The sequence below is a fragment of the Chionomys nivalis genome, chromosome 1 (assembly GCF_950005125.1).
Source record: "Chionomys nivalis chromosome 1, mChiNiv1.1, whole genome shotgun sequence".
NCBI lineage: Eukaryota > Metazoa > Chordata > Mammalia > Rodentia > Cricetidae > Chionomys > Chionomys nivalis.
Genome location: NC_080086.1, coordinates 28,226,155 through 28,241,842, shown reverse-complemented (window position 1 = coordinate 28,241,842; position 15,688 = coordinate 28,226,155). Strand labels below are relative to the sequence as shown.

General features: G+C 44.2%; 1 protein-coding gene across 1 annotated transcript in view; it reads left to right on the top strand.

Annotated features, from left to right (window-relative positions):
• LOC130870526 (murinoglobulin-1-like) overlaps nucleotides 1–1,676 on the top strand; it is a 56,835-nt gene extending 55,159 nt beyond the window's left edge. Inside the window, exons 35-36 of the mRNA XM_057763357.1 lie at nucleotides 369–404; nucleotides 1,651–1,676. Of these exons, the coding sequence (XP_057619340.1) occupies nucleotides 369–404; nucleotides 1,651–1,676 (62 nt within the window). The remainder of the gene's footprint in view (nucleotides 1–368; nucleotides 405–1,650) is intronic.
• The last annotated feature ends 14,012 nt before the right edge of the window (nucleotides 1,677–15,688 follow it).

The window sequence follows — 15,688 nt, the reverse complement described above, 5'->3', positions numbered from 1 at the left end:
GGCGGTGTTTGCACATTTGTTTATTTATTTCATGAGAGGGAGGCGTGTTACAGTGCCTCTGGAGGTCAGAGGGCAATTTGGGAGAAGGGGCTCTGGCCTTCTGCCATGTGGATCCTAAGGACGGAACTCACTGTGGTCGCAGGCATGGCAACAAGCGCCTTTTCCGGGCCCAGGAAAAAGGTGTCAACCAGTGGCTTCAAGGGGAGAAATTCCTCTGCTTAGTTTGTCTGATGTCCCCAGAGAGACGACTTTTCAGTAGTCATCCAGGCCCTGAATGAGAAAATTGGTCAGTCCTAAAACATCAACTGCGCTCCACAAAACCCTCTCGCATCAAAACTTCCCTTCTCAAATTTTTCTCCGTCTTTCAGATGAAGTGGCTTTCGCTGAATACAGCGCCCCCTGCAGTTCAGGTGAGCACCAGCACTCCTTGCCGCAAGCCTTCCTCTGACCTCTTTCCTTTCAAAACTACCCAGAACTTTTGTTAGATTAGCTCAAGCCTCTCCCACGGTATGAAAACACAGAAACGTGCACCTTGGGATGGGCACACTGCCCCTGGAAGACTACTCTAACTTCCTTACCAAAGTGTACCGTAGCTTATGGAAGAAAATCCGATGGACCCCGTTCTCCACCACGACCAGTTTGCTTTACTGCAGAAAACCCTACTGTCAGTACCCAGTTAGAATTATATTCATCAATGTGTTGTTTTTTTCTCTCCACATACACAGAGAAACAAAATTTTTGAAATTTATATCTGTGGGCAAGACGTTGCTGAAGTCCCCAAACCCAGGAACCTTCAGGATGGTGATTTTTGTTTGTCTCTGTAATGTAAAAACTGAACAAGCGTGGTAAATAAATGCACACTTACAGAGAGTCTTTATCTTTGGTTCTTTCCTCACTCAATCCAAATTTACTCCATGATCATTTAGTACCTTGCACCAGACTCCACATTTGCAATGTACAAAAATAACATTCAAACTGAAGAACACGTATTATTGGTATGGAATAATCTTTTTGGACACTGTGAAGATGTGTCTTTGCTAAGGTACCTCCTGACTGGTTTAATAAAAGAGCTGACTGGCCAACAGCTAGGCAGGAGGTATAGGTGGTACAGCAAGACACAGAGGACACAGGCAAGAAGGGCAAAGTCTCAGGAGTCATGAGAGATGCAGAGAGAAGCAAGACAATTGTTCCATGTTGAAAGAAAACACCAACCACATGGCAAAGGGTAGATAAGAAATATGGGTTAGTTTAAAATGTAAAAGTAGCTAGCAATAAGCCTGAGCTATTGGCTGACCATTTATCATTAATATTAAGTCTCTTGTGGTTGTTTGGGGGCGACTGCCGGGACACAGAAAAACTCCACCTACATATTGCGAAAATGGGGAAGACTTTACCACACTGCTCTGTTGGGATTAATGAGTCCTTGCCTTCACCTGCTTTTCCCTCCTAGAACCTTCTAATATAAGTTACTAGAAGCTGTGCCTAGTTAGAGGATCAGAGGATGGGATTTTCACCTGTTGGCCATTGACTGCAGTGTATTTAAGCCTCCATGGTGCTATTAAAGAAGGGCTTTTGGTATCAGTGTTAAAAGGTCTGCGTGTTGGTCTGTCTCTGCGTCTGTTTTCTCAACCTCCAGCCCCTTGCCCGAAGCTCGTGAACTGGGGTCTAGCGCATAGAGTGCAAACATGGGGGCGTGGTGTGCGGCACTCTCAATAATACAACCTCAGAGCATGAAGAGAGGTTCATGACAATGTTTCCTCCATAAGAAAATTCCTGCTGGGTGTATTAGTGAAACAGGGCTGTGCAGCAAGCAAGAAGTGGTGGTTCAAGCTGCATTCAGAGCACTGCTGGAGGATGAGGCAGGAGGAAGGCCAATGCAAGAGCCTTCTAGTCTACTGAGCAAGTTCCAGGTGTGTCTTGGCTTCATAACCCAGCTCTACCTCAAAAAATCAAAAGGCAGGGATTACAACTCAATACTTAAGAATACAGAATACTTGATCAGCAGTTTTTAAAATGTTTCCCTTTTATTAAAAATAGAATTTTTTGACTCACATAATATGTATTTGATTAGACTTTGCCTTCTCTCTATTCCTCCTGGTCCCATCCCAACCCATCTCATGTTTGCCTCTCATTAGGAAACAAACAGTAGCCAGGAAGTGATGGCACACCTCTTTAATCCCAGCACTGGGAAGGCAGAGACAGGCAGATCTCTGAGTTCAAGACCAGCCTGGTCTACAGAGCTAATTCCAGCACTGCCAGGACTACACAGAGAAACCCTGTCTCAAACTCCCCCCCCCCAACAAAAGGGAAAAAAAGAAAGAAAAGAAAACAAACAGCTTTCTAAGGATAATTATAATATATAATATGATATTATATGATGATAGAACAAAAACCAACATATCAGAATAAGACAAAACAAACAGAAGGAAGTGAGCCAAGGAGAAGCACAAGAAACAGATATAGACACAGAGACCCCCTTGTTCAAACACTCGGGAATCCCATTAGAAAAGTAAACAGGAAATTATAATATATACTCAAAGGACATGCAAGGTAAAATAAGGAGCTGGCAGTGGTGGCGCACGCCTTTAATTTCAGCACTTGGGAGACAGAGGAAGGTGGATCTCTGTGAGTTCAAGGCCAGCCTGGTCTATAGAATGAGTTCTAAACAACCAGGGCTACACACAGAGAGACCCTGTCTCAAAAAACCAAAAACTAAAAATAAGATAAAATTTAAAAGAAAAAGGAAGGACCCTGACATGACATTGCAAGATAAGGAACCTCCAAAGATGCTGTTGAGTTTGCTTTCTTCTGACTGTCTACTGCTGGACATGCAGCCAGCTCTCCCAATGAACATCCCTGGGAGGAAACTAAATTTCCATTTGCAAGTTGTAGTGGTATATTATTTATATTTTGATAAATTAATCTCAACCTGAAACCAGAAAAGCAAGGGCCACTAGAGAAGTCTTCTTATCTCTCTACCAAGGCTGGATGACCACAAAACTAAGATGACTAAGCCTCTCTCTCCTCCCATTTTAGATTCCCTCCTGTGCTGGGATTAAAGGAGTGTGACTCTCTAGGACTGGGATTAAAAGTGTGAGCCACCACCACCTGGGATTTGTTTCTACATTGATCTCGTGTAGCCCAGGGTAGCCTTGAACTCACAGAGGTTCATTTGACTGTCTCCCAAATCCTGGGATTAAAAGTGTGTGTCACCATTGCCTGAGCTCTAATAGTTTTAGTTTTGCCTCTGGTCTTCAGGCAAGATTTATTTATCAAAATACAAATAATATACCACTACATCAAGTACTTATCAATCAGAGATTGCTTCTGGGTTAGGGATGGAGGTATGTGCCTACTTCTTCTTTCATCTCTAGGACCCCACTGTGTCTGGTTGAGACCCGCGCAGGCCCTGTGCATGCTGACACAGACTCTGAGGTCATATGTGCATTTTGACCTGCATTCTTAAGTGTGTCGACTGTAGGCAGAGTTTTTCTGTACTAACTGCCTGCTCCAAATAACCAGCAGCTGTTTATCAAATAACCAACTCAGAGAGTCAATATTAATCATAAAAGTTCAACCAAAAGCTCAGGGTTATCACTAACTAGCTCTTACAACTTAACCCATTTCTATTAATCTGTGTGCTACCCCGAGGCTTATGGCTTTTGCCTCTATTCCATTTGGTGTGTTTAGTTCATTCTCTGTCTCCCTCACTCACTCTGCCCTTCCTCCTCCCATCATTCTCTGTTTGACTTTCCCACCTAACTTCATCCTGTTTAGCTATTGGCCAGTCAGCTTGTTTATTAAACCAATCACAGTGACTTATATTCACACAGTATGCAGAAGGATTATTCCAGAACAGTTTATTCAGTTTCCAGCACAAGGGGGAAAAATATATAATACATCTGGGTAGAAACACTTTTTGCAAAGGTAAAAAGAGTGTCCTTTAGTGCCATTAAAATAGCTATCCTGACTGACAGATTGAAAATCCGTTGAAACGGTCCTGTTAAAAATGGTAATGATAAATCCATTATGTCATAGAAGGTGTTGTGGTTTCAAAGCAGAATGTCCCCACAGGCTCGGGTGACTGAGAAATGCTCGGTCCCAAGCTGGGCTGTTCTGAGAGGTTGTGAGATCTTTTGGATATGGGTCCTGGATAGCAGTAGGGTGAAGTTTGAGAATTCTAGCCCAGCCAAGTTCTGTCTGCTTCTTGATCTATGGAGTATGAGGAATCTCTTTCATAAGTTCTTACATCCTTGGACCTAAACATTCCTAGCCATTATTCTTTCCCCACCACAAAGGGCTGTATCCCCTCGACCTGGGAACCACCAGTTGACAGCCAGGTGACCACAATGGGCTGTATCCCCTCAACCTGGGAACCACCAGTTGACAGCCAGGTGACCACGATGGGCTGGCTGTATCCCCTCGGCCTGGAAACCACCCACTGACGACCAGATGACCACAATGAACTGTATCCCCTCACCCTGGGAACCACCAACTGATAATCAGGTGTTTAACACATGAGCCTGTGGGGACAGTTGAGATTCAAACCCTAACGGTTAGTTAGCCTGTTTTTCTGAGCCTGTGGCAATGCAGCATGTCACAGGGGAAAGTCACTCACTTCAGGATCAGCCTTCCAAAGAGAGAAAGAAACGGACAGAGTCCCATAATCCCCTCAATGACCTGTCTTGCTCCCATTGGTCAGTCCCTTTTAAGATCCCACCCCCACCCCCAATAGTAGCACAGGCTGAGGGCCAAGCCTCTAACATGTGGGCCCAGCTGTCAAGGCCTTAGTTCCTTTAGGGAGGACAGGGAAATGTTAAGAGCTGGATGGTGTCCTCACATGGCTAGTGGGACCTGGCTCGTACTCACTGACTTACTTTTTTTCTATGCCCACGAGATAAGTCCTCTACTGAGCTTTGTACTGTGAGCTCTGTGCCACCTCACCATGAAACCTAAAAGAGCAGGGACGATTGATCAGTCTAAATGAAGCATTCCCAGTCTAGGTTATTGTGGCAGATACTTGCTGCAGTAAACAAAAGGCTGTCTTAGCAAAAACATGATGCCCGTGCTTATTTATGCCACTAGGGGACTGGAGATATGAGGTGAGATTAATTTAATAAGGGTCTGATTTTATTGTAGAAGCTGGTGGGATCATTCAAAAACAGTGGTTGTGATGTGGGCCTAGTGGTCCAGGCTTTTAGTTCAAGCTCCAGGGAGGCAGAGGCAGGGGGATCTCTGAGGCCAGCCTGGTCTACAGAGTGAGCTCCGGGACAGCCAGGGATATACAGAGAAACCCTGTCTGAAAAAAACAAAACGAAAACCAACAGCAAAGAGCAGTGGTTGTGCGGGACGACGAGAAATGGAGGACAGAGCCGTGGTGGGGCAGTTGCACAGATCTGTCTCAAGTGAACGTCTACTCCTTAAAACATTTGCTATTTAATTTTCAGGGACAGCCAAAATTATTTGGGCCAATACAATAAGTTCTAGAACAAAATAGAAGTCTCCTGAGAGATTTTAGCAATGGAAACGTTTCTGGAGATTAGGCCCAGCTTCCTGTGCATTTTTTTCCTCTGGAATCCAATTCGGTAAAGAGACGGGATCAACAATGCGTTTCCAGAGTCGTTATGCATCTTGCTTTGAGATGAGATTAAGACTAGGAAACTATTCAAATTAGGTTACATGCAGATGAATGCTTTTTAAAGAATGAATGCTGTTATGAAACACACATGAGCTCCACTGGAGGCAGGTCTCAGGTTCTTCGCATCACCGTTTGGAGTTGCATGTGTGTGTGTGTGTTCCCTGTTCGCGTTAAGGTCAGAAGTTGGAGCCTTTTACCCGCTCCCCGGTACAGTAATGAAATATGACCACATGGTGGCAGCAATGGTTAAAAATATAAGCCCTGCTCTTCCTTTTTTTTTTTTTTTTTTTTTTGGTTTTTCGAGACAGGGTTTCTCTGTGGTTTTGAAGCCTGTCCTGGAACTAGCTCTTGTAGACCAGGCTGGTCTCGAACTCACAGAGATCCGCCTGCCTCTGCCTCCCAAGTGCTGGGATTAAAGGCGTGCGCCACCACCGCCCGGCCCCTGCTCTTCTATTAACACCATGCAAAAAGTAAGAAATTGGACAACACACTCCAAGGGATGATCCTTGGACATCCGAGGACCCACAGGCAGACAGACAGCTCTAACTCGACTCAGCGGATTATAAGAGCGGAAAATCGAAAGGAAGAAGAAGAGAGAAAGGGGAAGATGAAGTTGGGAGAGGAACATGTGGGTGACATGATCAAAGTATCAAGAGGGAGGGGGAATGGACTGGGGGGAGGAGAAGAGGAGTGGGTATAGGGGGAGGGGAGCGGGGGGAGGGGGCAATATGTGGGAGGAGGGGGAGGGAAATGGGAAACGGGGAGCAGTTGGAAATTTTAATTAAAAAAGAATAAAAAAATGAAAAAAAAATCATTGTATAAATATCTTTATATTGTGTAACTATTTTATACATTGTATAGATATATAAAATTCTTAAAGAATGGATAAAATAAAATGGCCAAAAGGAAGAGAGACAAGGAAAGGGAAATAACTTTGGAAAGACAAAATGATAAAATACAGCTGGGCGTTGGTGGCGCACGCCTTTAATCCCAGCACTCGGGAGGCAGAGACAGACGGATCTCTGTGAGTTTGAGGCCAGCCTGGTCTATAAGAGCTAGTTCCAGGACAGGAACCCAAAAGCTACGAAGAAACCCTGTCTCGAAAAAACCAAAAAAAAAAAAAAAAAAAAAAAAAAAAAAAAAAAAAGCAGTACAGTATCTAACCTAATATTTGATTCTCTTTAACATGCTAAAGCTATAGTCCCGCCTTTCAGGGCAGACTCATGTGGACAGAGGGGCTAAATTCCATACTGGGACAGTGGTCCAGCCCATGGCACTGCTGGACAGGGGTCAGGCCCTGGAGCTTCAGAAAATGCTCCTCCCCACTCCACGACTTTTATTGACTTGCTGGTCTGCTGAAATGTAGTCACAGTCTTCAAACTAGGTCTCTGGGCTTTTCCTAAAAGGACACTGTGTGGGTGAAAAATCCACGTTCATGGTCTAATAATTTCCCAAAGGCCCCTATATCTCAATAGCACCATGTTGACTTCCAAATCTTAAAGGCTCAGAACCACTGAGTCCATGACAGTGTGGTTATCACAGTCAAGAGTAGAATCAAAGCGACAGAATGATGTGACTCCCACAGGCCCACTGAGTGGGCTAATTATAATTACGGCCATGTCCACAAATAATATAAATCAGCCTCCTGACGCCTCACTTGATTTCTATAAACAGAAGAGTTTCAGGTCAAGTATATAAAACTCTGGATGAATTATAGAAACCATCAAAGCCAGCTTACAGAGAAGGGAAGTTGACCTTCTTAAGGAAACACCCTGGTAGCATCAAACATGGACACAGTCGATGGTTCTTTCCCTACAAGGACCTTGGGTCTTTATCAGGTAAATTCACACTGAAGAGAAAGCAACAGTTAGATCCCCAGAGAACAACTGGGCAAAGACTTTAACATGACATTAACTCCAGGAAACATAAACTATCACTGTAGCCCTCCAGTCAAAGAAGAGGTTTGTGAGGGTGGGGGATGATAGTTAGGAATTATCTTAAAAGGTTAAACTCTAGTAAATCAGAAAGTCTAGAGGAAATAATAAATTTCTGAACATGTGCATGACTGATGAAGAGTGTACATTTCTAGCCATATGTGTGATTTACCAAGACATCAACAATGTAAACAGTTCTAATGAAATGGTCCACAGGACGTAGTTATTGGCAACCATGCTAATTATACTGATTAAAATATATGAATTCTTTCATTAGTGGGTGACCAAGAACAGACTTATGCCTCAAAGTCTCTTGGTGCCAAAGGTTAGGGAACAGCATTTTTAAAGACAAAAACCACAATGACGTCAATGTTTGAGGGGGCTCAGAACAACTTCTGTCTTTTTGCAGTGCTTGGTGGTATTTTCCAGACACCACATGACAATTACTTTTGACTTACACTTCCTCTTGGTTATTTTAGTTTTATGTTTCTGCCTGCTCAAACATCAATTATTTTGGTTAATAGGTCTGGACCGTGGTCAGGGTCACAGACAGTCTCGAAAGCATTGCCCAGGAGGATGTGGCCATGGGGGTGAGGTGTAGAAGGCTGAGGAGTGTGGAGGCAGAAACAAAGTAGAAAATAGTCGGACAAGATGCTGTTGCCTTAGCCATTTCGCTATATAATAAGCTATGAAACTGAAGTAGCAATAATCTAACAAGAATAGCTAATGACTAATTGGATCCACTTCTGAATTTTAAAAAGGACTAACAATTATTTCTCACACTATTTGATAAAATAGAAAAGAGGAATGCTTCTTAAGTCCTGAGAATGGGAGAGAAAGCTCAAATAAAATGCCTCTACAAACTGTCTTACCCTGACATCAGAACCAGATAAGGACACACACAAAAGGTAACACTAAAAACCAATTTATTTGAGGTGCCTAGATACAAAAGTCCTCAAATATTCACAAATGTAATTTCCCTTTTAAAAGATTGTGCACTAAGAGTAAAGGGGTGGCTTGACAGGTTAGCAAGTCTCCTGAAGCACGTGATCATGTCAGTACACATCGAAAGTGTTTGACAACATCAGGTGTTTCTACACCATAAAAAGACCTGAAGAAACTAGGAGCAGAAAGAACACACCTCAGCAGAGCACAGAATGAACACACCTCAGCAGAGCACAGAGAACACACCTCAGCAGAGCACAGAACACACCTCAGCAGAGCACAGAGAGAACACACCTCAGCAGAGCACAGAACACACCTCAGCAGAGCACAGAGAGAACACACCTCAGCAGAGCACACACCTCAGCAGAGCACAGAGAGAACACACCTCAGCAGAGCACAGAGAGAACACACCTCAGCAGAGCACAGAGAGAACACACCTCAGCAGAGCACAGAACACACCTCAGCAGAGCACAGAGAGAACACACTTCAGCAGAGCACAGAATGAACACACCTCAGCAGAGCACAGAGAGAACACACCTCAGCAGAGCACAGAATGAACACATCTCAGCAGAGCACAGAGAGAACACACCTCAGCAGAGCACAGAACACACCTCAGCAGAGCACAGAGAGAACACACCTCAGCAGAGCACAGAATGAACACCGCTCAGCAGAGCACAGAGAGAACACACCTCAGCAGAGCACAGAACACACCTCAGCAGAGCACAGAACACACCTCAGCAGAGCACAGAGAGAACACACCTCAGCAGAGCACAGAACGAACACACCTCAGCAGAGCACAGAGAGAACACACCTCAGCAGAGCACAGAACACACCTCAGCAGAGCACAGAACACACCTCAGCAGAGCACAGACTGCGCACGACAAACTGATAGGCAACACTCTGAGAAAAACTGAAAACGTTTTCTCTAATATCAAGAATGAGACAAATATGTCCATTCTGGTCATTATTATTGAATAAAATACTTGAACTTCATTGGGTGTGGTGGTGCACATCTTTAATCCCAGCACTCAGGGGGCAGAGACAGGCAGACATCTATATTTTTGAGCCAGCCTGGTCTACATAGTGAGACCCTATCTTGAAAAGAAAAGAAAAGGTACTTGAATTTTACTCAGAAGAATAAAAGGAATGCAGATAGAGAGCAAAGGGGTCAAATTACCCTTTTTGCAGATGATAATGGTCTTCAAAGACACTAAGCTTCAAACAGATGGCTCATATCTGATAAATATTGTCAGAAAAGTAGTAGAATGAAAACTCAAGGTACAAATATTGCATTCACAATAGCCTCAAATGATGAAAACACTAAGTGTAAAGACAACAAAGGGGTTAAGTTCATCTCTGAAGAAAACCACAAGCCCTAAAGGAAGAAGCTGAACGAGGCACTGGAGGGTAGAACAGCCTCCTAAGTCCATGAATCAGCAAAATACTGTGAAAATGACCATATTATTAGACATCATCTAGAAATCAAATACATCCCTTCCACTTACCCTCCTCACAGAAATGGGGGGGGGAGCTCAACATTATAAAGAAATGCAAATATGCACACACAGAGAGCGAGAAAGCACTCAAGAGAAAAAGAAAAGCCAAAGAGACCCTAAGCAAAACGGGGGATGCTGGAGCTATCACAATAGCTGGCTTCAGAGTACACTACTGAGCCATAGAAGTAAAGCCATGCAGCTGCCACCACCGGATTCCATACCAAAAGCATCCACTGAAGAAGCCGCACTAACAGGTGTTGCTGAGAAACTGTACACCCACATCTAGAAGACTGAAGCTAGATCCCAATCCCAATCCCTACTGAAGAATCAACTCTTAATAGAACAAGGTCCTTAATTAAGACTTTAAGTTTTAAACTCTAGAAGAGGAGTTGGCTGAACAGCAAAGGAAATAGTGCCTAACAAAGAAAAGAAAAAAAAACGGACTAAGGAATAAAAGAAACTCTTTTCCAGTTATTCATCTAACAGGGAATTGATTAAGAAAAAAAAAAAACCAGAGAATATATAGAGAGCGGGAAAATATAAAACCTATGACCCTGTGGTGTGGACCCCTAGCCCCAGCTCTCAGGATGCTGAGATAGGATAATGCAAGTTAGGCCTGGCTATCCCAGACTGCTTGACAATCCACTTAAGCTACATAACATGCCGGTTTGATTTTCTTTTAGAAAGAAAGAACAATAACCCAAAAATAAACACCACTGTGCCATTCTGCCACTTGACGTTACCTCTCTTACATCTTTTTTTTTTTTTTTTGAAATGAAACCTGGAGAGTTTAGTGGGAAACTTGGCCCAGTAGTTGGCCACAGAATGCAGAGTTAATTGCTCCAGCAACGTACCATGACTACCCAGCAATATTCACGGTGGTGTCTACCGCGGAAGTTTGCCTGAGCCTAGAAATCCAGAGTTCTGATTGGGAGTCAGTCTTTTTTTTTTTATCGAAAAAAAAAAATTTTCCGCCTCCTCCCCACCTCCCATTTCCCTCCCCTTCCTCCCGCCCCTCTCCCCCTCCCCCCCACTCCTCTTCTCCTCCCTCTCCAGCCCTAAGAGCAGTCAGGGTTCCCTGCCCTGTGGAAAGTCCAAGGTCCTCCCCACTCCATCCAGGTCTAGGAAGGTGAACATCCAAACTGTCTAGGCTCCCACAAAGCCAGAACCTGAAGTAGGATCAAAACCCCGTGCCATTGTCCTTGGCCTCTCATCAGCTCTCATTGTCCGCCATGTTCAGAGAGTCCAGTTTTATCCCATGCTTTTTCAGTCACAGTCCAGCTGGCCTTGGTGAGCTCCCAATAGATCAGACCCACTGTCTCAGTGGGTGGGTGCACCCCTCGTGGTCCTGCCTTCCTTGCTCATGTTCTCCCTCCTTCTGCTCCTCTTTAGGACCTTGGGAGCTCAGTCCGGTGCTCCAGTGTGGGCCTCTGGCTCTATCTCCATCCATCGCTAGATGAAGGTTCTATGGTGATATGCAAGATATTCATCAGTATGGCTATAGGATAGGGTCATTTCAGGTTCCCTATCCTCACCTGCCCAAGGACTAACTGGGGACATTGCCCTGGCGCCTGGTAGCCACTCCAGGTTCAAGTCTCTTGCCAACCCTTAGGTGGCTCCCTTAACTAAGATATGAGTTTCCCTGCTCCCCTATCCAACCTTCCTTTATCTCCAATCATTCCGTTTCCCCAAGTTCCCCCCATCCTCTCCTTCACACTTTTCTCTCCCCATCTCCCCTTACCCCCATCCCACCCCACCCCCAAGATTCCAATTTTTTGCCCGGCAATCTTGTCTACTTCCCATAGCCAGGAGGATAACTATATGTTTTTCCTTGGGCTCACCCTCTTATTTAGCTTCTTTAGGATCACAAATTATAGACTCAGTGGCCCCTCCTCTCTTCCATCTTGCACCTCCAGTTTCCTCTCCATGTCATTCTGGTGACTCCTCTGACCCCACCCTTTTTTTCCCAGTGTCCTTAGTCTGGTTTTCCTTATCCTGCCCAGCTATTGGCCAGCCAGCTTTTTAAAACCAATCACAGCTTAATTTAAGCAGTGTACAGAAGGATTATTCCAGAGCATTTCCCACTTTTGTCTAAATTAGAAAGGAAGGTTTTAACGTGAACACAGTAACATTATATACAACAAACAACTTATCAAGTAAGAATTACAGTTACAATATTCAATAATTTGCATTTGGCAAAATCATAAAAAATATTCTATTATCCATCTTACCCTTGTGAGTACAAAGTTTCAAATCTAATTTACCTTTTTATCATAACTAAAAAACTTTGTCTAATTTTTTAGTCTTTAACCCATCAAAGACCCCAGAAGGTTGTTTCCTAATGACAGGGGCATCTTGACGGCCTGGATAGTCACCCTAGGTTCTTCTGTAATGTTGGGGCATCCAACTTTGGCCCACAAACCAATCACAGTATATTTTACAGAGGGTAGGAGAAATGTGAAATATTCCTTCACACTGTGTGAATATATGTCCCTGTGATTGGTTTAACAAAGAAGGTGAACAGGATAAGGTTGGGTGGGAGAACCAGACCCAGGACACTGGGAAGAAGAAGGGTGGAGCCAGAGGAGTCACAACCAGACAGAAAGAAAACTGGACATAGAGGAGAGGTAAAAGCCATGATTAATAAAATGGGTTAACTGGGGTGGGGGAGGTGGGGAGAGAAGGAGGACGGAGGGAAGGGGAACTGTGGTTGATATCTAAAATGAAGAACAAATTTAAAATTAAAAGAAAAAAGAAATGGGTTAACTTGAGTTGTAAGAGTTAAAGAAACCTAAGCTATTGGCTGAGCATTTGTAATTAATAAGTTTCTGAGTGGTTAATTGGGAAGTGACTGCCAGGTCACAGGATAACTCCACCTTCGCCAACCAGTCCCATTAGCACAAAAATTCACAGAACACTTTTTAGATTATGAAAAAGTAATTCACTCTCTTGAGCCACCAAAGAAATGGAAATCAAAAAGTAAACTGGGGTGTTAACTCTCCCAGGCTGAATGGCTACTGTGAAAAAAATTAAAGCAATGGATGTTGGTGAGGATGTGGGGGAAATGCGGGTGAGGATTATTCGCCTGGTCAGTATGGAAATCTGTGCTGGAAACAGAGTGTGGTACCATCCGGAGACATCCCTGGTCTGTGATGAAACACCATGAACAAAAGCAAGTCGAGGAGGAAAGGGTTTATTTGTAGTTCATCACTGAAGGAAGTCAGGACAGGAACTCAAGCAGGGCAGGATCCTGGAGGTAGGAGCTGAAGCAAAGGCCATGGAGGAGAGCAGCTCACTGGCTTGTCTCCCCTGACTTGCTCAGCCTGCTTTCTTATAGAAGCCAGGACCACCAGCAGCCTAAGAGTGGCACCACCCCCAATGGTCTGGGCCCTCCCTCATCAATCACTAATTAAGAAAACGTCCTACAGGCCTGCTAACAGTCAGATCTTATAAAGGCGTCTTCTGAATTGAGGTCTCCTCCTCTCAGATAACTCTAGCTTGTGTCGCGGTGGCATAAGGCTAGCCAGCACATCACTTCTTTAACCCAAAGAATCAAAGTCAACTTACTGTGTAGGAATAACTGCACCCGTGTTTATCACGGTGCTATTCCTAGCAGCCAAGCACTGAGTCACCCACCCAAAGGCTCATGAACAGAATGAGGGATCTTTACAAGTGTGGTTATACACACAATGGACCTTTATTCATCCATTATAAAAATGAAATTATGTCATTTGCCTGCAAGTTCATTGAATTCTATCTTCCTACAAGCAAAACAAGCCAGCCTTGCAAGGACATCATCACATGTTTTCTCTCACACATGGAATTTAGGGGAAAGGGGGGTAGGAAAGAAAACGGGGACCATTAGGGGCATAGAAAGAAGGAAGTGGGTGTGAGAAAAGATAACAGAAGGAAAATATGATCAGAAGGTATTGCATTAAGGAAATATCTGAATAAAACACTACTGAAAACCATGATGGGTGCTGATCATTTAAACAAAGGGAATAGCAAGTCAGTATGAAAACTCAAGTCTACCAATATGATTCTAACACACAAGTAGAAAAAGATGAGCAGGCACGAGGCGGAGACCGGCGCACAGACACGGCGGAGACCAGCGCGCGGATGCAGCGGATGCAGGATAGTCCAAGCAGGAAACAGTGAAGCCCACACTAAGAGCCGATCGCCCCACTACAATTAAATCAAGTAGGTATTTTTGGGGCCTGGCCAGCAGAGTGGTAGGCCTTTTATTGGTGAGGTCCACTGGCGAATGGGGAGCGGGGGGGGGGGGGGGGGCATTCCCCGACCCCCTTGACCCTCCAGTTAGTCTGCGAGGGCTGGTCCCCTCTGCTGGGACTGCTCCTCCTCTGCTGTGACCTCTCTCTCCCTGGCCCATCCCAGCTTGTGCCCAGGGGCCTCCTTCACCCTCCCTCCCTTCCGTGGGGTCACGGGATCAGCCAGTTTAGCCTGTTTGTGCTCTGGGTCAGGAGCTCGGGGCAGAGAGCAGCGGGAGTTTCTCTGTTTTGGTGGCTGGCCTGCAGAGTGGTAGGCCTTTTGTTGGAGAGGTCCCTGGTGAACAGGGAGCCTGGTCCTGTTCCTGAAGACCCTTCTGAGTGGTGAGAGGGATCTTGGCCCGTGGCAGGAGCCAGGAAACGGAGCGAGGGCATTTTGTAAGGGAGGGCCCCGAGCCAGCAGGGAAACCTGATCCTGTTTTAAGAGACCCATTAGATAGCATCGATAGGAGGAGATGGGCAGGCGCCAAGGCAAGAATTTACCCAACAATCTGAAAAACAACATGAAAACACCAGAACCCAATGATCTTACAACAGAAGGACTTGAACACCCTAACACAGAAATGGAAAAAAATGACTTTATGAAAGCAATAGAGTCCCTTAAACAACATGTAAAAAACGCCCTTATAGAAATGGATGAGAAGTATAACAAGAAGTTTGAAGAAATGAGTAAATACGTAAATGATACCCTGGGAAACCAAGAAAAACCGATCAAACAGGTAATGGAAACAGTTCAAGAATTGAAAACTGATATCGAAGCAAGGAAGAAAACACAAACTGAGGACCAGCTGGATATGGAAAGTCTAGGTCAATGAGCAGAGACTACAGAAACAAGCATAATCAATAGAATGCAAGAGAAAGAATCTCAGATTCTGAGAACACCGTAGAGAAAATAAACGCACTGATCAAAGAAAACAGCAAAGCCAACAAATTCTCATCACAAAACATTCAGGAAATATGGGACACAATAAAAAGACAAAACCTAAGAATAATAGAGATAGAAGAAGAAGAGTCACAGCTCAAAGGCCCAGAAAATATTTTTAACAAAATTATGGAAGAAAACTTTCCCAACATAAAGAAAGATATTCCTTTGAATATTCAAGAAGCATAGAGAACACCAAACAGACTGGATCAAAAAAAAAATCCCCTCACCATATAATAATCAAAACACAAAATATGCAGATTAAAGAAAGAATATTAAGAGCTGCAAAGGAAAAAAGGCAAGTAACTTATAAAGGTAAACCAATCAGACTTACACCTGACTTCTCTATGAAAACCATGAAAGACAGAAGGTCCTGGATAGAGGTACTGCAGAAACTAAGAGACCATGAATGCAAACCCAAACTACTATACCCAGCCAAGCTATCTGTTGTGGGGAGCTGCGGGCTG